General features: G+C 36.7%; 1 protein-coding gene across 10 annotated transcripts in view; it reads left to right on the top strand.

Annotated features, from left to right (window-relative positions):
- Positions 1-23,457, top strand: part of RPGR (retinitis pigmentosa GTPase regulator) — a 72,866-nt gene that overhangs the window by 8,049 nt on the left and 41,360 nt on the right. For 6 of the 10 annotated variants that reach the window (XM_078362746.1, XM_078362748.1, XM_078362743.1 and 3 more), the window contains 7 exons: positions 1,326-1,484; positions 2,827-2,976; positions 7,008-7,166; positions 13,516-13,671; positions 17,511-17,635; positions 19,687-19,866; positions 21,374-21,542. In XM_078362746.1, coding sequence (XP_078218872.1) covers positions 1,326-1,484; positions 2,827-2,976; positions 7,008-7,166; positions 13,516-13,671; positions 17,511-17,635; positions 19,687-19,866; positions 21,374-21,542 — 1,098 coding nt within the window. The remainder of the gene's footprint in view (positions 1-1,325; positions 1,485-2,826; positions 2,977-7,007; positions 7,167-13,515; positions 13,672-17,510; positions 17,636-19,686; positions 19,867-21,373; positions 21,543-23,457) is intronic. The other 4 variants (XM_078362747.1, XM_078362749.1, XM_078362745.1 and 1 more) reach the window with 1 other exon arrangement.

Here is a 23,457-nt window from a genome sequence, read left to right as displayed (position 1 = left end):
GACCTGACCACTGAGCAGTACTTCCTACCTCCTTCCCCCTGCCCCCCAGCTTATTCTGTCTTCAGGATGTTCTCACTGCCTCAGCTCCTCTTCACCACTCCATACTTTATTCTTTCTGAAGTGTCTTTTCTCTTTCTCTTAGCCTTTTCAGATTATTTTTTGAGATCCTGTTAACTTACTTCTTCCATGGAACATTTTGTGGCTGTTCAACTTTGTGTTCATTTATTTGTTCGAATTACTTCAGCTTCTCACCAACTCTGGTTTGCTCCATATGTGTTAAATTGTGCACTCCAATTTCATGTGACCTTGTAGTATTTTCCATTTGAAAGCTAGTCTTGTTTCCCCAATTAGGTTTCCTCTTTTCCTAAAACAATGAAATAAAATATAACAATAACTTTAAAATTTTTACTGATTCACGCTGATTTTGCCCCATAATTTAGCAATGCTTTAACTTCATGTATATATTTAAGACATAGATAACTAATTTAATATGTGTGTTAAAAATCTTCATTAATTTACAGCTTACTGGTAATATTTATAATGTAGGCATGATGTACTTTTTATTTAATTAAGAGAGTAACTAACAAACATTTTTACATACTTTAAATGAGCCAAATGCTGTTCTAGGAATTTTATAAATGTCAACTAATTCAATCTTCATAACAACTCTATGAAGTAGGTACTATTATTATCACCATTTTAAGAATGAGGAAAATGAGGCACACAGAGATTATGGCTTACCCACTGTCCCACAGTTTTGGTAAGTGGCAGACCAGAATTTGCAGTCAAGCAGTCTGGCTCTGGAGTCTTGCCTCCTAAACAGAGTGCTATAGTGCCCTCTTATTTAGCTAGAAAGTTAAAATAAATACAACATAGAGTTATCATGTTTCTAATTAGATTCTTGGATTTCCCTCATTTTACTTATTTATACTATTATATCTTAGCTTTACTGGGTACAGAAGTTAAAATTAATGGACATATCTCTTTTAAAATAGTTAGATTTGCATTTTAAACTAGTTTGGAAGTTACTTTCTTTGTTTTTACTCTGAATTAATGAAGTGCTATATTAGCAAGAAATACGTTTCATGCATTCTATTCATTTCAATTGTTAGTTACATTCTAGATTGATTTCTAAAATCTCACAAAAATATGTGGCCTTGCTTGTTGTGTTTTATTTTGACAATGAAATGAAGTTGTCTACCAAATAATAGGATAATGATAGTTTTCAACTTTACTGTTAATAGAGGAAATCACTGCTCTACACTGACCTGTCTTGTAAAAAGAGGGACTCTATAGTCTATTGATGTCTTCTTTTTCATGTGCAGAAGGAGGCAATGTATATGCAACTGGGGGAAATGATGAAGGACAATTGGGGCTTGGTGACACTGAAGAAAGAACCACTTTTCATCGAGTTAGCTTTTTTACATCCCAGCATAAGATTAAACAGCTCTCTGCTGGATCTAATACTTCAGCTGCCCTAACTGGTGAGACTTACTTCCTTTTCAATCTGGGACACATTCCTTTCCTATAGATCAAGATACGCCAGCTCAGTAAACTGAAGACAGCATTGCTCTTTGGTTTTCTTTAATTGACTATCTACGTCCTTTCAGAAAACATTTAAAATATAACTTTAAATCTTGACATATTGCAATTTTTGCTTATTTTGAGTTAGAAGGTACATATACATTTAAAAAGTAATTGGCAAATAAGTCCTAAGCTATGCTGTGTCTCTACTCCTTTAGGTATTCTTAAATATTATTTTCATTGTGTGCTCTGAAAGTTATACTCACAGTTTTAACTGAAGTTGCTATCAGAAACATCCGCAGAAATCTGTTGCAGCGTATGTTAAGATTTGGTTTGTGATGGTCATTGTACCTCTCTGCTCTCTCTACCAAAAGCCCATATGAGACATTTCTTTAAAATTTGGAACCAAGATCAGCTTGATCTCACTGAAGCTGCTGGTTCACTGCTTTGTTTCAAGCAGGAGACTGTGTAACATCCAGTGTTACTCTATCAGGAAAGTCAGCGTTGTATCTGAACCTCAGTTCTTTAGATTTTGTCAAACATTAAGTTAGCAATTTGACATCCTTCTTTCAGTTCTTATTTTCAGTTACTTGTTTTGCAATATTAAACCACTTAAAACACTAAAAAATTAAATTAATTAAAATATATAAATAAATAAGTCTTGATAATTCCTTTCTAAAATATTTTTCCTAGGTTAGCTTTTTCTGACATCAAAATCCTTATTAGAAATTATATGTTACCTATTTTTGAGATGCTGTTTATGCTATTATATCCTCATTCTCTGAGACTAGATTCTGTGTTTTCAGGTTTAAATTATAAGGAAAAAAATATAGTGAAATACATTTATTTTGTTCTTTTTTAAAATATCATTTCCACAGTGCTTTCAAGAGCAAGGTCTTCCAGGCTTTTTTGACCTGCAAATGTCTAATGTGACCTGTGCTGTCTTTCAGTTCAGTTGCAGGTAGACTGCTTAGAAGGAGGAGAACATTTCTGTTTAGACATTAGAATGGGAAAGGGTGATTGTAGGAAAGGGCATTCTGTCTTTGCTAACAAAATAAAAATATGTCCGTGACTAAAGTGATTTACAATCAGCCTATTTAGTGTTCTTTATCATTATAGAAGCATTTCACAATACAAATTGGACTGTTAAGTAGCTAGCTGGTATAAATGTCTTAGTAGTACTTTATTATCAGGATACATAATTTTTATGAATTAAAAATAAATGGTCTTTTGGAAGTATAATAGCTTGAGAGCCTGCCTATCTTTTAAAGCTCTTTTTCCCGCTTGTATTTTTCTTTATAGAGGATGGAAGACTTTTTATGTGGGGTGACAATTCCGAAGGACAAATTGGCTTACCAAATATACTTAATGCCTGTGTCCCTCATCAAGTGACCATTGGGAAACCTGTCTCCTGGATCTCTTGTGGATATTACCATTCAGCTTTTGTAACAAGTAAGACACATTTTGAATTCATCATGTTATGTCCCACTTCTCTGTTATTACTAAATTAATAATGAAATGATGTAACATATTCTCTGGTTCTTTAGAGATAATGCCATGGTTGTCCATATAATGAAATGATTTTGGCCTTTTTTAGGTCACAGTATTTCTCCAGTTGTATAATTAGAGTTCATAATTTCAAACTCTCTCTGACCTGATCACTTTTTAGGTGAATATAGAGAGCTCAGCATGACATATGGTTTCCTTTGGTGGGACTTTCTCAGCATTCCCAACTTGTCCCTTTCCTAGAACCACTGGCAACCTTTTCTATCTTAGTTAAAATATTTGAAATGTTGGACTCTAGCTGTTATAGTCTGTATCTACACTAGTAATGATAGAGGAAGTATGATTATGGCTTTCTATCTAATTATGGGATTTTTTTAACAGTAAAAACACGTAGGAGAAATAGTTTTATGGGCCCTCTTAGATAAATCTTTAAGTATTCATTTTATACATTTACTGTTTATTCCATGTACCACAGATTCAGGGTTAGAAAGTGGTAACTGACCCATTTCAGTGCCCCCCAAAGTTACCAATGAATTGATAGCAGCATGATGTTTTTATACAGGCATGTGATGGCTAATATTCACCTCATGGAAAATGGGGTATCTGTCCTCTCAAACATTTATCCTTTGTTTTACAAACAATCCAATGATACTCTTTTAGGTATTTAAAAATCTACAATTAAATTATTTTGACTGTAACCATCCTGCTGTACTAATACTAGGTATTATTCTTTCTAATTTTTGGACCCATTAACCACCCTGTTTGATTTCATGTAACATAATGACCTCTAGTTCCTTCCATGTCATTGCAAATGACTGAATCTCATTCTTTTTAATGGCTGAATAGTACGCCATTGTGCATTAAGTACTACATTTTTTTTTTTTTTTGAGACAGTCTTGCTCTATTGCCCAGGCTGGAGTGCAGTGGCATGATCTTGGCTCACTGCAACCTGGGCATCCCAGGTTCAAGCGATTCTCCTGTCTCAGCCTCCTGAGCAGCTGGTATTACAGGTGCCCGCCATCTGCCCAGGTGATTTTTTTTATACTTTTAGTAGAGATGGGGTTTCACCAGGTTGGTCAGGTTGGACTTGTACTCCTGACCTCTGGTAATCCACCCACCTTGGCCTTCCAAAGTGCTGGGATTACAGGTGTGAGCTACCATGTCCGGCCCCACATTTTCTTTATCCATTCATCATTTGATGAACACTTAGATTGCTTTCAGTTCTTGGCTTTTGAGAACAGTGCTGCAACAAACATGGGAGTACAGATATATCTTTGATATACTGGTTTCCCTTCTTTTGGATATATGCCCAACAGTGGGATTGCTGGATCATGTGGTAGCTCTGTTTTTAGTTTTTTGAGGAACCTTCAAACAGAACTGTTTATTTCCTAATAAAAATACAGAACTTATTACTAAGATAGTCATGTTTAAGACTTCCTACAGATTTTTAACCTACTAGTATGTTTAAATGCTCACATTCATGTTTTAAATTCATGTTCTCATTTCAAGTTCATATTATAAATTATATGAAATACTCAGTTTTCATATATTATAGGTAAAATCTATGGAGTTTTCAGGTATATCCCTGATTTCTGTGTCTTTTCATTTGATATGTTAATAGTTGGGTCTGAGCATTTGAACCAATGATTCACTGAATTAGGTGTAGTATAGTAGAGGATATAAGCAAATGAGTTGGGGTCATAGTACCTGGGGACAGGGATTGTGGAACAGTCTTCAGAGCCTGGAGAATAGAGACTTGCCAGTGTGCTTAAGATCAGAATTCTAGGGAAGGTAGCTCTCAGACCCGGGTAGATAGTTTAAGGAATCCAGATTTTATAAAAATTAATAGACCTAAGTGAAATAGATAGAAATATGACTGGTTAGGATTCTGGGGACCTAATATGGAAGGTTTCTTGTAACAATCTGAAGAGTTTATACTTGATACATGTGTGTGTTTTTGTTTTAATTTGGAAGTGTCATACTTAGAGCCTTGTTTTTGGAAGATATATCTGATCTTGTGTGGGTATGTTAGACTAGAGGTAGGAAAGACATTTGGAAAACTTGATCCAGGTGAAAATTCATGTTAAGGTATAAGGAGAATCAGGAATCTATAGACAGAAATGGAGAGAGACTCATTAGGACTTAGTAACCAGTTTCCTATGGGAGGCAACAGGCATGGGAAAATGGGGAAGGGTGCTAACTTATTAGGCACCAGTTTTGTGCCAGTGTTTGCTAAATATTTCATAGAAAACTGGTCCATATAACTTCATTTGCTGTGCAGATCAATTCAGAAAATCAATATAGTTGTGTTTACAGTATTTGACCATATTTTAAGAGGTACATACCTTGTTTATTGGCTGCCCCACACCTTCCCTAAGTTCTGTGATTTTCTAGAAGGACTCATAATCTTCAATAGCAAGTTATACTTATGGATAAGATTTATTACAACAAAGGATACAAAGCAAAAATAAAAAGTGGGAAAAAGATAAGCATCTGCAATTGAGTGCAGAAAAGTCAAACATGGGCTTTCTAGTACTTTCTTTTAGGAAACCACAGAGGGCATGTTTTCTTCTTAGCAGTGAACTACAGGGACATGTGTGGAATGTCTCTGCCCAGGGAAGCCCATTCTGGTGCTTCCAGTGGATTTAGAGGGGCTGGTCATGCAGGCACTTCCTGCTAGCAGCTCGCTACAGCAGCGGAAACTCAGGACCCTTGGTAATGAAGCCAGGTGCATGTCATCAATGTTGATATTTGTGCAAGCAGCCTTAGAAACCTTAGCCTAAGAAACCTAGTCTGGCATAATTCATTGCTCTGGTGTAGATAACAAAATCATTAATCACTCACATAAAGAACACTCCAGGGGCCGCCTTCCCAGGGGTTGGGCAAGGATCAATCATGGTTCTCTCAGAGACTTGCAAAGAATAAGCAAGCAGATCTGCTCTGTTGTGTCTTTCCTCATACCAGTGGTGACATGTTGTATGTCATTCTCCATATTGAATCATATACTTACACAAGGGTTTAAAATTCTACTTTATAGAACTCAGTTAATTACATAGAAATGAATAAGAAAGTTCTTGCTTTCAAGAAGTTCACAGTCATAATACAGTGTGATAAATGTAATTAAGCAAATTAATAGTGTTAGTATGGACAGGGCAGTGATTATGTGGCATGAATTCCTTGATAAGAGTCTTTTTGGAGGAAGTGCCATCTGAATGGTGAAATCTGCTATCTTAAGTTTTACTTGGCCGGGAGCGGTGGCTCACACCTATAATCCCAGCACTTTGGAAGGCCTAGGCGGGTGGATCATGAGGTCAAGAGATCGAGACCGTCCTGGTCAACATGGTGAAACCCCGTCTCTACTAAAAATACAAAAATTAGCCGGGCATGGTGGTGCGCGCCTGTAGTCCCAGCTACTTGGGAGGCTGAGGCAGGAGATTTGCTTGAACCTAGGAGGCGGAGGTTGCGGTGAGCCGAGATTGTGCCATTGCACTCCAGTCTGGGTAACAACAGCGAAACTCCGTCTCAAAAAAAAGGATTTACTAAACATATTTACTGCACACTTAAGTGAGTTTTCTAAAACCAGTTTCATATAAAGCAATTATTCATTTATTTATTCTACAAATGTTAAGCTCTTGTTCTAGACACTGCTAGATTTTGGGGATAAAATAGTGAACAAGACAAAATTCATGTTTTTTATGGGAGCTTTAAGTAAGTAAACAACACAAGGTATTCTTCACTGTTTTGTGAAAGCACTAAAATGATTTATTAGTAGTGGTAGTCATGAATTTTTCATGAAAATTATTGGGTTAAAATAATCAAGGGGAAAATCTAGCTTTATTTCCTTATCATACAGTAAAAATATCTCAAGAAAGGTCAAACGTATTAAGTTATCATTGTCAAAACTTTTTATTGAAGGTACGACCAGCTTTTTGTTCATATGTATGTCATTATTAATCACTGTACTTTTCCTTCAATAGCAGATGGTGAGCTGTATATATTTGGGGAATCTGAAAATGGAAAGTTAGGTCTTCCCAATGAGCTCCTGAGCAATCACAGAATACCCCAGCTGGTGCCTGAAATTCCTGAGAAGGTGATCCAAGTAGCTTGTGGTGGAGAGCATAGTGTGGTTCTCACAGGTATGTGCGGAGTCCACTGTTCTGTTTCCTGCTTTCTGTGGTGGCTAATGAAATTTTTTTAATGTTCATTTTTTTATTGTGGTAGGAATACTTACCACGAGAACTACCTTCATGATAGATTTTTAAGTGTATAATACAGTATTTTTTTATATATAGGTACAACCATTGTACAGCAGATCTCTGAAACTTATCTTGAGTAACTGAAACTTCATGCCCACTGGATGGCAACTCCTCTTTCCCGCCTCCCCTGAGCTCCTGGCAACCAGTGTTCTATTCCTAGCCTCTATGAGTTTGACTCTTAGATACCTTGTGTCAGGTAGCCTTGCATCTCTTTCCATTAAGAATCTCACTTTTTGGGCCTGGTACAATGGCTGACACCTGTAATCCTAGCATTTTGGGAGGCCACGGTGGGCAGATCTCTTGAGCCCAGGAGTTCAAGACCAGCCTAAGCAACAGGATGAAACTGCATCTTTACTAAAATTAGCCAAGTGTGGTTTTAGCTATTCAGGAGGCTGAGGTAGAAGTATCACCTGAGCCTGTGGAGGTTGAGGTTGAGGTTGAGGTGAGCAGTGATTGTGCCACTGCGCGGAAGCCTGGGCAATAGAACCAGATCTTGTCTCAAAAAAAAAAAAAAAAAACCCAAAAAGATTCTCACCCTTTATTCCTATACTTAATATACATTTCTGGTTTATGGAATAATTTTTTTAAGTAGAAAAAAAATGAATCTTGCTGAATTTTTTCTGCTAACGTAATATACACTTTCATGACCTTAACTTTTTTTTTTTTTTTTTTTTTTTGGAGACAGAGTTTTGCTCTTGTCATCCAGGCTGAAGTGCAATACCGGATCTTGGCTCACTGCAACCTCTGCCTCCCAAGTTCAAGTGAGTCTCCTGCCTCAGCCTCCTGAGTAGCTGGGATTACAGGCATCCACCCCCACTCCCAGCTGATTTTTGTATTTTTAGTAGAGACAGGTTTTGCCATGTTGTCAAGGCTGGTTCCAAACTCCTGACCTCAGGTGACCCACCTGAATTGGCCTCTGAAAGTACTGAGATTACAGGCATGAGCCACCACTCCTGGCCTGACCTTAACATTTTTAATGACAGCATATGACATTATTTTTAGATCATTTTCAAGGACAATTTTTCTCATGTATATGTATTCCATATTTATCTAAAATTGACATTTTTCCTGAAATGCCTTCTTTTGGAGAAGCTTTTTGTTCATGCTGTTTTCTACATGTCATTGATAATTTTCTTTGTGATATTTACAATGTATAACTTGGAGATTTCTTTAAAGTTGTATGTTCTGTTACAGTAATTCATTAAAAAGTGGTAAAGTTTTAAATTACAGATAGTAAAAGAAAGTTAGGACCTCAATAGTAATGTTACTTTTGGGATCTGAATTTCATATTTGTTTCGACATGTCATTTCTCAGGATTCTAATCACTATATTGAAATATACTCACTATTTGCTAATATGTTTATTAAATTGATGCTTCCAAATTTTTTCAGTATTAGGTGCATTTTAGATGAGTAATGTACATAATACAATTAAATAGTTTATTATTATGATGATATTTTTTGCACAAAAAGAAATTAACAAGTTGTGAAGTCACCTCTTATTAGTAGCCCAAGGTTAGAAATGTTGTAGATAAATTTTGAATAATACCCAATTCTAAGATGATATTCCTGATGTTGCCAGGTAAGTGAATAATATTTTATCTTTATATATTTTTCTCTGGTGTTACTTTTCCTCAATTTCCTGTTCTAGCCCCAGTCCTGCTTAGCTTTAGTTTCTAGAAGGAATCTTTTCTAAGTTAGAAATAATCATCTTTCAAAACTTCTAAATTTGGAAATAATTCTGAGGTTTAAGATTTTTTTTGAATTCCTGCTGAAAAAGTTAATTTCTATATAATTTCAAAAATATTCTAAAAATTAAACTTTGAAATTAATTTTTACATGTCTGAAAATTCATTCTATAGGCAGAAATGCAATGTATTCTTTGTGTGTTACGTATTTTCTCTAGTTTATACAAAGATTATAGAAAGAATTAATTTAGTAGGTCATTCACTGTTATTTTGAAGGATACAAATGTTGATTATATTATAATGTCTTCATTCATTATAAAATATTTTCATATAAAGTGAGCAACAAGATAATCTATGATACTTTTAATGAAAGCTTAATTCTTGGCCAGGCGCGATGGCTCACGCCTATAATCCCAGCACTTTGGAAGGCCGAGGTGGGTGGATCTTGAGGTCAGGAGATCGAGACCATCCTGGTCAACATGGTGAAACCCCATCTCTACTAAATAATACAAAAAATTAGCTGGGCATGGTGGTGCATGCCTGTAATCCCAGCTAGTCAGGAGGCTGAGGCAGGAGAATTGCCTGCACCCAGGAGGCGGAGGTTGTGGTGAGCCAAGATTGTGCCATTGCACTCCAGCCTGGGTACCGAGCGAAACTCCGTCTCAAAAAAAACAAAAAAGAAAACAGATACAAGAAAAAAATGTGTCCTTGTATTTCCTGTCTGATTGTGGCAGCCAACATTGAATGGGGGAATACAGGAGAAAAACTTTGTAATAGAGGGAAAAAATCATGAAGAGATAATTTTTACAGTTCACAAATGACTTTGTAAACAGTGAAGAGCTTGTGTTACAACCCAGAGAATAATCTAAAATTTTGAGTTTAAAAAGTTATGAGAACCAGTAGATGGTTGCCACCTTCTGATTTGCATTTGCCTAAATACGGGCATTGAAAAAAAATGACAGTTTGCACTATCATATCATAAAATAAGGAAAATTTTCAAAATAAAAAGCTCTTAATTGTATAATAAAGGACACCTCCTTAAATTGTATAAATGTATCTGTATGGAAATTTCACTACTTTACCTGTTTTTCACATTTCTCCATGGACCTGTGAGAGCTTTATTATTGAGCCAGCCCTGGTGAGGAACCTGGTTCTGGAACACAGTATAGGCAGAATTTAAAAAATATTTAGTCCTAGCTGATGAAGAAATGGACCTGAAGAGTATATTGATCATCAGTATGATTAAATACTAAACTGGATTGCTAAGAGAGTTATGAAATATTTTGTAAGACCTTAAGGAAAGAATACCTAATCACCTGTTCCAATTTATTTCATTAAAGGAAAGGACATGGAATAGATGATTCTGTGAAGGACCTCCCCAGCTTTGTTTTTCTATATGTCTATAACCCTTTTTTTTTTAAATTTTACTTTAGGTACATACCATATCTGGCATTTCTCCCCATGTTATCCCTCCCCACCCCCTACTGTCTCTCCCCTACCCCCGCAACTGCCCCAGTGTGTGATGTTCCTCTCCCTGAGTCCACATGTTCTTGTTGTTCAACATCCACCTATGAGCGAGAACATGTGGTATTTGGTTTTCTGTTCTTGTGTCACTTTGCTGAGAATGATGATTTCCAGATTCATCCAAGTCCCTACAAAGGACACAAACTCATCGTTTTTTATGGCTGTGTAGTATTCCATGGTGTATACGTAGCACATTTTCTTTGTCCAGTCTGTCATTGATGGGCATTTGGGTTGGTTCCAGGTCTTTGCTATTGTACACAGGGCTACAGTGAACATACATGTGCATGTGTCTTTATAGTAGAACACTTTATATTTCTTTGGGTATATACCTCTTACCTTAAAATCTATTTGAGGATCGTTCATTAAACTACTTTAAAAGAAATTTAGTTCATTTCTGATTAGTTTATTTAAAATACAATATTTGCACATGACCATGAAATACAATGTATTGTATTTAGAAAATACAACTGGTTGTGGTGATGAGGTGATTATAGTTTCTCCTTGAGATCAGGGAAACCATGGACAACTGTGGAAAAAAGTCTGAGGCTGGAACTTGGGACACACTAAGTAAGGCAGAGTGATATTTGTAATTTTGTATGTCATCCACAGCAGTTACCAACAGACAAGAAAGGCCAGTTGTAAAATGGGGTCCACAATGATATCTTGGTCCTGAGGCAAATGAGAATTTATCTTAACTTCTCAGATTATGTTTGGATAAACTTAAGTTTTCTACAGTTTAACAAATTATTAGTTCTGAAATCAAGTATATTCTGTGAAATTATAGTAATGTTGATGTGAAGCTCACTGATCAAATCTTTTCCTAATGTAGTATTATTAACATTAAATTATGTTAGATTTCACAAAGGTGATAGGGCCAACAATTCTATTGGCTATTAAATATAATGTCCTTAAATAAGAGCATCTTAGATCATTTTTATAAAATAGGAACTGCTGTCATCACTAATATCCAAGCACCTGAATGGGAACCTACCAGATTACTGAACAAAATGTTTGTAACATGATTCAGGCTGCCTAAATGGCCTCATTTCACAGGCTAATTAAAATATGACAGTCTAAGAATTGGAGAGTAATTATTGGTCAGCTAGAGATAGATAAATGTTTTAATTTACCCAACATTCTACTGTTAAGCTGAACATTTAGAACTGGAAATAATGCCATGTGATTATTAATGAAACTAAGATGGTTTTTAATATTAAAATAAGGATCATTTTGCCATTGCCTCAATATGGCTTCATATCCTTGATATACAGCATCTTTTCTTTAAGGGGTAATATCTATATGCCTTATTTATGAAGCAGACATTTTTGTTAGAAAAAGATGTAAAACTATATGACAATAGACAGTTATGTTTTCATTTGTAACCTCCATTGTTAGAATAAGATGAGTTGATTAGATATTTTTTAGAGAAGTGTTTTTACAACGGAACGTCCTATTATGTTTTCAAATCTGCCTGAATGTTTTCTCTTTTAATCCTGTCAGCAACTCTATTAGATAGGGATTATGACATCAGAAAATGTATGTAACTCACCTGCTTGCCACAGCTGGAAATAATGAAGGTTTGGGTCTGACCTGAATGCCAAGCTCTTGCCCTTCCTTCTACAGTAGGAGAAACTCACTGTACTAAACTCAATGTACTAAGGAGATAGTGACTAATGGAATCAACAATGCACTTCCTAATGCAGCAGCCAGGAACATGATGCATCTAGAGGACCCTTTCGTCAGGGTCATGTATCCTGTTTTTGTACTTTTCCATTTCTAGAAAACATATGGCCTAATATTTACTGAGTTGTTGGAAGTCCTTTGGAATCACTTCAAAATATCAATATAAAGAAAAGCTTTTCCCTCTTCTCTTATTATAGTTGCATTTCCTAGTAAAGAAGCTTTACTTGTGAATAAATCTGTTTATTCACAGTGTATGTACCATCTGTTTCAATTCTGAAGACAATTCTCTGAAATTAGGTTTTATAAAATAGATTATTAGACTTCTTTATTTTATTTTTAAGATGAAGTCTTGCTCTGTTGCCCAGGCTGGAGTGCAGTGGCTTGATCTCGGCTCACTGCAACCTCCGTGTCCTGGGTTCAAGTGATTCTCCTACCTCAGTCTCCCTAGCAGCTGGGATCATAGGTGTGCGCCACCACGCCCAGCTAATTTTTATATTTTTAGGGGAGACAGGGTTTCACCATGTTGGCCAGGCTCTTCTCCAACTCCTGACCTTAGGCTCTTTTCCAACTCCTGACGTTAGGTGATCCAAAACTACTTTTAAAAGGAAGTTTTTTTGTAGAAGATACTATTCACTGTTTTATCTGAGGTCGTGAATTAGCTTAATGACAGTTGATACTTTCTTTTTTATTCTTTGAGACGGAGTGTCGCTCTGTTACCCAGGTTGGAGTGCAGTTGTGCGATCTTGGCTTACTGCAACTTTTGCCTCCTGGGTTCAAGTTATTCTTGTGCCTCAGCCTCCTGAGTAGCTTGGATTACAGATGCGTGCCACCATGCCCAGCTAATTTTTGTAATTTTAGTAGAGATGGGATTTCACCATGTTGGTGAGGCCGGTCTCGAACTCATGGCCTCAAGCAATCCTCCTGCCTTGGCCTCCCAAAGTGCTGGGATTACAGGTGTGAGCAACTGCAACTGACTGACAGTTGGTACTTTCTGAGCTAACGTTGTAATTATGGGGATGTTTCAGGTAGTTCCCTGACTTACGTGCCTTGTATTATACCTGTTATACCTGTTACTTACTTAACTTTTATGGTTGTATATAAAAGATAAAATTATACCCATGTCATAATTTTTATAATTATGTACCTTTTCATTTTTCTCTTCCTTCTTCATTGAAAGATTTATACTTCAGTGTTAAGTATTCTTATATGTGTTTTTTTTTCCCAGAGGTACTTAACCTTTACTATAAAAGGTTGAATGTCAGAGTTTTTCCAGATGTGATGGTAACAGTGTCTGCTTCCATAATCCTTCTCTTTTATTTGCCCCTTTCCTTTCAGAGGATGCTGTGTATACCTTTGGGCTGGGACAATTTGGTCAGCTGGGCCTTGGCACTCTTCTTTTTGAAACTTCAGAACCCAAAGTTGTTGAGAATATTGGGAATAAAACAATAAGTTATATTTCTTGTGGAGAAAATCACGCAGCTTTGTTAACAGGTATGGATTAGAATTTCTGTTACATATTTATAGAACTGGGCATATTTTATTACAAAATAAATTATATCTGAAATAAATGTATCTAACTTAGTAAAGGAGTTAATGGCTGAGGAAAATGGAAATCCATGTTTAATATTCCAATGTATAAAGTTGTGAGCTCCTTTTTATTATTTTAATTCAATTTCGAATGGAAATGATCCCAAGATTTAGAACCTCACAATAGGCTGATGATGTCAGAAGTAAGACCATAGTGTTATTCTTTGGCAGAAAACAGGAAACTTTTTGAAATTGTTTTGAATCAGTTTGAAGGCTCTTTTTATTTTGGAGACGGAGTCTCACTCTGTCACCCAGGTTGGAGTGCAATGGCACGATCTCGGCTCACCGCAACCTCCTCCGTCCGGGTTCAAGAGATTTTCTTGCCTCAGCCTCCTGAGTAGCTGGGATTACAGGCGCGCACCACCATGCCCAGCTAATTTTCATATTTTTAGTAGAGTCGGGGTTTCAACATCTTGGCCTGGCTGGTCTTGAACTCCTGACCTCATGATTCACCCACCTCGGCCTCCCAAAGTGCTGGGATTACAGGCGTGAGCCACCATGCCCGGCCAGTTTGAAGGCTCTTAACTCTGCTCAGGCCAAAAGGAAAAATCCCACAAGCAAAAACTTATTTTAAAACATTCTTCCTGGTTAGTCAGACAGAGCTGTACTCAGGCCGAGTCAATTCTTAATGTTTTTGTCACCTGGAGGCGTTTTCAGGAAGGACTTCTTTCCTTCTCTTTCCCAAGTGTTAGAAGGGCACCTCAGAGATCAGTAAGTGGATACCTTTTTCCACTCTGTCGTATCTCCTTCATGCAGGAAATGTTCCTTTCAGCCCACTTCTCAACCTCAAAACCGTGTGCTGCTAATGTAGGACTCAGTAAAGATTCTCCCCTAAATGATTCAGTTGCACATATGTAGGTAATTGATAAGTCCACAATTTTAAATGCTTTGTAACAAAAGTGTATATGATTTCACTATTTTTGTCTAAAAATGAAGTGAAGCATTGGAAAGTCAGAAATCATCTAGTATATCTACATAATCCATCTACTAGTATTTCTATTTTTTTTCCTTCTTTCTGAAAAAGCTACTGCTCATCTAATGGTATCTGGTTAGGGAAATTAGGAATCAGCAAATGCAAGATATGCTGTTCCTTCTTCCTCAGAGAACCTTTCAGAGAGGATGACGTGCCCATATCAAGCATCAATGTTCTTGATAATATATCATGAAATAGCATTATATAAAATGTAAAAAGTATTCATTCATCATCCACTAAGAGTTGTTGATATGTATCTCGTAACTATAGGGTCCTAATCTCACTTTCTCTGTCCTTACTGTCATTTTTCATTAACTCTAAGTTCCCACTGATAGTGAATACATACCGTTTTTAATCTGTCATCCAATATGCAATTTGATTATTTAGTTAAATTTTCATAGTACCTTTACTCCTGATCAAAAGAGTTATAGCACAAATAATTGAACATTAACTTTGTTTGCCTTTTTGTTCATCAATTGTCCCTAGAGGACAAGTGGTGTGGATTTTTTTTTCCATCAGGACTAATGAGAAGTATGTAGTGGGTTATCTGTAAGATCTTGCTAGTTCCCATTATAGCCAGTGGCTCAAATTTTTAAAAGCTCTCTGAGATTGGAAGTGCAATCAGGCAGCTTGGATTGGGGGTTTCTTTGTTTCTGTTTTTTTTTTGAGACAGAGTCTCACTCTGTCGCCTGGCTGGAGTGCAGTGGCACAGCCTCGGCTCACTGCAACCTCCATTTCCCGTGTTCAAGCGATTCTTCTGCCTCAGCCTCCCAAGTACATGGGATTACAGGTGCCCGCCACTACTCCCAGCTAATTTTTTTATTTTTAGTAGAGACAGGATTTTGCCATGTTGGTCAGGCTAGTCTCAAACTCTTGACCCCGAGTGATCTACCTGCCTTGACCTCCCAAAGTGCTGAGATTACAGGCGTGAGCCACTGTGCCCGGCTTGGTGTTTATTTTTTTCAGACAAAGGACAATCAAATTAAAAAGGCAAACCTTAAATATTTTGGGTAAAGAAATCAGGTTGAAAAGAAAGGGGAAGGGATAAAGTTGATAAGGAGTATATATAAAGGAAGGACATAAATACTTAATAATAAGAATTATAAGAGTCTCTAGCCTGGTCAACATGGTGAAACCTAATCTCTACTAAAAAAAAAAAAATACAAAAATTAGCTGGGGGTGACAGTGTGTGCCTGTAATCCCAGCTACTTAGGAGGCTGAGACAGGAGAATCACTTGAACCCGGGAGGCAGAGGTTGTAGTGGTTGCAGTGAGCCGAGATCGTGCCATTGCACTCCAGCCTGGGTGACAGAGTAAGACTGTCTCAAAAAAAAAAAAAAAAAGAGTCTAAAAAGTCAAACACTGAATATCACTTACTTATATATTTACAGGGAATCTACCTATTTTTGTAAATTAATTTTTATACTTGCCACCTTGATGAATTATTATTTCTAATGATTTTTCAGTCAATTCTCTTGGATTTACTTAGTATGCAGTAACTGCCATCTTAAACCAGAAGTCCCCAAAGATGATCCAATTGTTTCCCAGCTTAAAACCATTCATTTTCCTTCTTAATGTCCTTAGGATAAAGTTCAAGAATTCTTCATCTCAACTGATAGGACACAATGTGTAGTCCTTTTTTACTTCTTCAGACTCATCTCCCACCACTCTCCTCTTGGTGCTCCAGGTTTATTAGTTGTCTTTCAGCTTCTTGCCCAAGGCACATTTGCTCTTGATTCAGAGTCTTTCTATGTACTGCTGACTGCCTGGAAGATTCTTTGCTCCTTTCTTCCTGCAGCTAAGCCCTACTAATTCTTTAAGTTTCCCTTTGAAAGCCTTCCCTAATCCCCAGACTAGAGGAGAATTCCCCTCCTCTGCACCATATTAACACCCTTTATTTCTGCTGAGCTGACCCTTACCCCATTTGAGATGGAGGGTATGAAGGAGCGGCTTGAAGAAAGGAAGGTTCATAATAGCTGCTATGGCAGTGAGCAAAAGGACTAACTGACGAGAAGTGACAAGATTACTCATCATCATTGTGGGCCTAGCTTCAGAGGGGACCCAGGTATTGGTATAGAAATTGGTTAGCATGGTTGGCTTATGGCATTTACTTCAAAGGTATTCCACAGCCCAGGAGCCAGATTAGTTAAACTAAGCCAGTAGTAGAGATTTTGTGCACCCCCCACCTCCCAAGTTACATGACAACATTTTGAGACATTTTTTAATTGTCATGACTGCAGAGCGGCGTTGTCTTACTGGCCATTTAGTGGGTAGAGGCCAGGGATGCTGCTGAACATACTATTGTGCACAGGAGAGACCCATACAACCATGAATTATCTGGCCCCAAATGTCAGTAGTGCCAAGGCTGAGAAAATCTGATCTATCAGTGACCTCAGGAAAAAGGAAAGTAGTCCGTGTTGGGATGTAGGGGTCAGAATACAAATATCTCCTTCTCCCCTTGGAATATATGATGTGTATCTCAAGCTCTCATGCTTTATTGCTGTCACTTCACACACTGCCTTGTGTTATTGGTCATCATCTTCACAAACCACCAAGGTTAATTGATTTATTCTCAGAATATTTATTGCCTGATGTTACATGCAGGACCACAGAGACCATAGAGAGTATGGAAAGATCAGTAGATCAGAGTAAATTCAATGTAGAATTTGAAGGGGAAAATTATAATTGCAGTATAAGTTAATATATTTATCTGTTTACAAATAGATCCATACAAGTAAAACTTTTATAATTCTCATTTTTTTGCATTTTAGATAATGGCCTTATGTATACTTTTGGAGATGGTCGCCATGGAAAATTAGGACTCGGACTGGAGAATTTTACCAATCAGTTCACTCCCACTTTGTGCTGTAATTTTTTGAAGTTTGTAGTTAAATTGGTAAGGGCATCACATTTCCCTGTTTATATTTTCATATTCCTACATTTGAGTCTTTCAGTATTTCATAGGATATAAATACTTTTATGTTTGTATGAAAGAGTGTCATGGATATATCTAATAAACATAATATTAGTTTCCTAAAAGCCACATCTCAGACATTATGCCACTCAGAAAATGTCTCTCTCCTAATTTTCCTCCTTTATCATCTTCCGCTTTGCTGAAATCTTGACTCTTCTTCGTTCTCATATGTCTGTTGAAAGCTGGGACTGTGCCATGCCTGCAAGCTTTGTATATTGTGTAGCACCTAGCAGAGTACCTTGCTCACAGTGGTCTTTAGTAAATATTTGCTGAATTAAATGTTAGAGACTCTCAAATCCTGCATAACAGGAAGTCTGATAATAGAGTTTTGGCGGGGTGCAGTGCAGTGGCTTACTCCTGTAATCCCAGCACTTTGGGAGGCCAAGGCAGGTGGATCACTTGAGATCAGGAGTTTAAGACCAGTCTAGCCAACATGGTGAAACCCTGTCTCTACTAAAAATACAAAAATTAGCTGGATGTGGTGGCACACAACTGTAATCCCAGCTACTTGGGAGGCTGAGGCATGAGAATTGCTTGAACCTGGGAGGTGGAGGTTGCAGTGAGCTGTGGTCATGCCACTGCACTCCAGCCTGGGCAACAGAGTAACACTCTGTCTCAAAAAAAAAAATAAATAAATAAAGAGTTTTGGAGATGTGGTATTTTGGTTAAATTTTTTTAGGTTGAGGATATATTATTTCAGTGTCACATCACTATCACGCATCATACCTGTATTGTTTCTTAATACAGTTTAGTCTTTTGAAAATTCTGTTTACTTGATGATAGTACTAGAATTTGTCCTCCAAAGACTCAGTGTCTCATAATATGGAACACTTTCATTTATTGATTTGACAATTATTTAATGAAAGCCTACTATGTGTAAGATAGTGTGCTAAATATAAAAAATACGAAGTACTAGCTGGGCAGGGTGGCTCAAGCCTGTAATTCCAGCACTTTGGGAGGCCGAGGTAGGCAGATCACCTGAGTTGATGAGTTCAAGATCAGGCTGGCTAACATGGCGAAACCCCATCTCTACTAAAAATACAAAAATTAGCTGGGCATTGTGGTGGGTGCTTGTAATCCCAGCTACTCAGGAGGCTGAGGCAGGAGAAATGCTTCAATCCAAGATGCGGAGGTTGCAGTGAGCCGAGATTGCGCCATTGCACTCTAGCCTGAGTGTCAAGAGTGAAACTCCATCTCAAAAAAAAAAAAAAAAAAAAGAAATACAAAGTACTGTATATAGTGATGAATGAAATAACCAAGTCCTCATTCATTGAGGACTTATTACAGTTTAATGATAATTTTTAAAAGGATATATATTTATATATATTTAAATTTTAAAGTATTATGAAGGAAAAGTAGAACATTATAAAGTATCTAGAACCTGTGTACAGAAAATATTGCACTATGGGGTTTTTTAAAAGCATTTTCTTGCAAATCATTTCTCAAAATTCTTTGAAAGCTGATTTCATTTTTCATTGTTCCGTCATCATGCATACTTTCATTTATTTTCCTCTAAGAACTTTTAAGCATTAAATTCAGAAAATGTCCATATAAAGAAGGCTTAGAGACATAATTAGCCCCAGAGACTGATTTGTACTTTTTTAAAATAAATTCTTCCAGTAAGTTTTTCACATTTTTAATGTTCCTCCCAGATTAAAATACAACATTTTCTAACTGTAAGGAGAAATGTAATTTACCAATTATTTTTTCTCTGTATTATTTTAAATGTAAAGTAAAATGGTAGATTAAACTTGTTCTCATTTTCAATCACAGTGCTTAATGAATATGTATGGTAATTGTGTACATATTGTGTACACATTCTCATTGTGCACACACGTATGTATAGACAGATTCACCAAGTCAGTCCATCAAGGAAGCCTACCACTAAGTAAATGTCTTACAGATGATAACTTAAAAACCCATTTGTGTTTGAAGCCAGTGTTGATTAGTTTTTCTGTGGATTTATACTGCAGGTTGCTTGTGGTGGATGTCACATGGTAGTTTTTGCTGCTCCTCGACCTGGTGTGGCAGAAGAAATTGAATTCGATGAAATAAATGATACTTGCTTATCTTTTCTGCCCTTTGGCAATTTAACCTCAGGAAATAATGTACTGCAGAGAACTCTATCAGCGCGGATGCGGCGAAGAGAGAGGGTACAATTGTGGCCTATTCTGTATAATAGTATTATCTAACACTGCAAAGAAAACTAAAAGAAAAATATGTTTTCTTTTTAAATCAAAAGGTCTTTTCAGATAAATTTGCTTAGTAAAATTATTAGAGTTGAGTGCTTACAGACTTTTAGAGTTAATTCAGAAAACTTCAGAAAAGCTTAATGCTTTTAAAGACACAAATTAGAAAATTTAAATTATGAAAATCCTTTGCATATAGACAATGGTGCTATAAAATCATCCTTTTATAGTCTATTTCTCACCTCACATTGAATGCTGAATTGTTTTTTCAACTGCATGTGGTTTGACTTGTTATATGCTTTTTTATTGTAATAAAAACACAACAAATACACCCACTTAACAGAGTTTTTAAGTGTGCAATACAGTATTGTTAACTATAGGCATAATGTTACGTTGTTCAGAAATCTGTGGAACTTAATTATCTTATATAATTCTACATTCTTTTATCTTTTAGTTAAACCTCATGAGCAGTGGAAGGTTATACACTATAAACAATGAAATGGGAAAACAAAGGAATAAGGACTTCAGTTAGAGAGAGGAAATATTTTCTCTTAATTAAATTTAGAGATTCTCCCTGTGTTTTAAAATTATTGTTCCAATGACGTATATGTGTGTGTGTGTGTGTGTGTGTGTGTGTGTGTGTGTGTGTGTGTTTGAGACAGACTCTATCGCCCAGGCTGGGGTGCAATGGTGTGATCTTGGCTCACTGCAACCTCCACCTCCAGAGTTCAAGCAATTCTCCTGCCTCAGCCTCCTGAGTAGCTGGGACTATAGGCACACACAGTCACACCTGGCTAATTTTTTTGTATTTTTAGTAGAGATGGGGTTTCACTATGTTGGCCAGGCTGGTCTTGAACTCCCAACCTCTCCTGGTCCACCAGCCTCAGCTTCCCAATGTGTTGGGATTACAAGTGTGAGCCACCAAGCCTGGCCCCAATGACACATATGTCTTTTAAAGTAAATGGTAAATAATTTTTGAAGGTGACATTCCTTTTTTGAAAATTACTAAGGTTTAAAACACATTTTTTCAAGTTTCATAGCAGTTTTATTTATAATAGCCAACATATTTCTTTTGAAGTAAAAAGGTTAAATCTGATGTTTTCTTATAAAAAAGCATATATGGAAAAGTTAAGAAAGAAATACTCCATTAGTGTTTTGTAGTTGTTTATTTACATCTCCTAAGTAATGTTTTATTTCTTAGGGCGGTTAGAGAAAGTGCACACACATTTTTCCCCCCATTATGTGGAAAAAAAAAGGTTACAAATTGACAATTTAGAGCAAGTAAGATACAGAGACAACAGGACAAAATGTTTTTGAGCCTTTGGGGATTATTAAGAAGTAAAATGTTGCGCAGTGTTAGCATACTTTGAAGTCTTTCTCTTAAATATTTTTAGCGACTTTGAGGAAAGTTTATATCAATATTAAATATATAACGTCATTTAATAGTTTGTTTAACCTGCTTATTTTGAAGGAGAGATCTCCAGATTCTATTCCATTGATAAGAACACTACCTCCAGTAGAAGGAACTCTTGACCTTTCTGCTTCTTTTTCCCACAATTCACTCTTTCCATGTTGTTCTGAGAATGACCGTCTAGAGAGAATCTTACCTGAAGAGGACCTCATGCAGCCAGAGGAACCAGGTAACTTTTGCTACTCTGTCTGCTCTCAGGATGAATGTGCCTTTTATTCCTGTTGTTTTTATGTTTATCTTAAGATGTTTTCTCCAGTTATTTAAATTGTTCTTTCCCTGGTTAGAGCCTAAATCTTTCATTTGAACTCAAATCCAGAAGTATCCTTACAAATAGAAAGCACCATCATTGCCCCTAAGAGTGCCATGTAAGCACAGCAGCTTATCGTTATAGAGCAGTGGATAACAGTCATAGTACCTTCCTTAGCTTGATCCTCTTTAAACCCTGAAACCACTCGATGAACTTGGGAGGGAATTATAGTCCTCATTTTACAGATGAGAAAAGCAAGGCTTGAAGAGATCATGTGACTTGGTCAAGGTCACTCAGCTTAAAAACCAAGGGGTCAGAATTTGAATGCAGGTCTTCTGGATCTATTTGAAATTCTATATTTGGGCTGTATAACAGTGGTTTAGAGCATGGGATATGGAGTTAAACTCATCTGGGGTCAAATGCCAGTTTTGACATTTACTAGCTGTGTGACTGACTTTGGGAAAGTTACTTAACATCTCTAAGCCTCAGTTTCCTTGTCTTTGAAATTGATTTAATAATACTGACTTCAGAGAGTGATTGTGAGGATTCAGTGAGATCAGGCATATAAAATATTTAGCACTGAGCCCAACACCTCTAGAAACACCTCAGTAAAGGTTGTTATGATTAATTTAATATCTTTACCTCACTACCTATTAGATACAGATTTCATGTTTTAAATTATAATCCCAGCTCTTTCACTATTCTTTACCTCTTCTAACTAATTTATTTACAAATATTTGTGTTTCTTACTCCAGGACATCTAGAGAGGAAATAATTCTTTCTTAATTAAATTTAGGGATTCTCCTGTGTTTTAAAATTATTGTTCCAATGATGCATATTTTTTAAAGTAAATGGCAAATAATTTTTTTAATTTTTTTTTTGGAGACAGAGTTTCACTCTTGTTACGCAGGCTGGAGTGCAATGGCGTGATCTCAGCTCACTGCAACCTCTGCCTCCTGGGTTCAGGCAATTCTCCTGCCTCAGCCTCCCGAGTAGCTGAGATTACAGGCATGTGCTACCATGCCCAGCTAATTTTTTGTATTTTTAGTAGAGACAGAGTTTCACCATGTTGACCAGGATGGTCTCGATCTCTTGACCTCGTGATCCACCTGCCTCGGCCTCCCAAAGTGCTGGGATTACAGGCGTGAGCCACCGCGCCTGGCAGCAAATAATTTTTGAAGGAGACATTCCTTTTCTGAAAGTTACTGTAAGCTTCAAAACATATATTTGTTTTGAAGGTTCATAGCAGTTTTATTTGTAATAGCCAACATACTTCTCTTTTTGGTAGGGGTAGGACAAGAAGCCAGCACCAGGGGATCAGAGAGTAAGCAGTAGATTTGAAATTAAGAAGATAAACCGGGCATCAGGATTATCTTCTTAAGATAAACCTAACTAAGAATGAGGGACTAGGAACAGATAATTTGTATATCTTTGAGATCAGGAACATAGGCAAAGGGTTGAGGTAATAAAGGATTGGGAACTTAGGTAAGAATGGTGGGCCATGGAAATGGGATATTATATATAACTAGGATCTTGGTAATGAGCTGATTTCTTATACCTGACCCACAACTTTTGTATGTTTTGTTTTGAAATAAGAATCAGTGTTTAATGGAACTCTTCAGACCTGGACATGGAAAAGATAGTAGATTCTGACAAGTAGTTTGTATTGTGTACAAGGGAAAAAAGACATTTATGTTTAGGGAAAATTGTTTCTCAGTCCCAGAGATTTGAATGTGAAAATATGCATAATTTTGTAGCTAGATCAAAAGAAAATGCCATCTCTTATCTTTTTGTGACTGCTAACACTCTCTTTTTTTTTTTAATTTTTAAATTTTAA

Source organism: Callithrix jacchus, chromosome X (assembly GCF_049354715.1).
Source record: "Callithrix jacchus isolate 240 chromosome X, calJac240_pri, whole genome shotgun sequence".
NCBI lineage: Eukaryota > Metazoa > Chordata > Mammalia > Primates > Cebidae > Callithrix > Callithrix jacchus.
The sequence above is the reverse complement of the archived record's forward strand: the minus strand, read 5'-3'. Positions and strand labels throughout refer to the sequence as shown.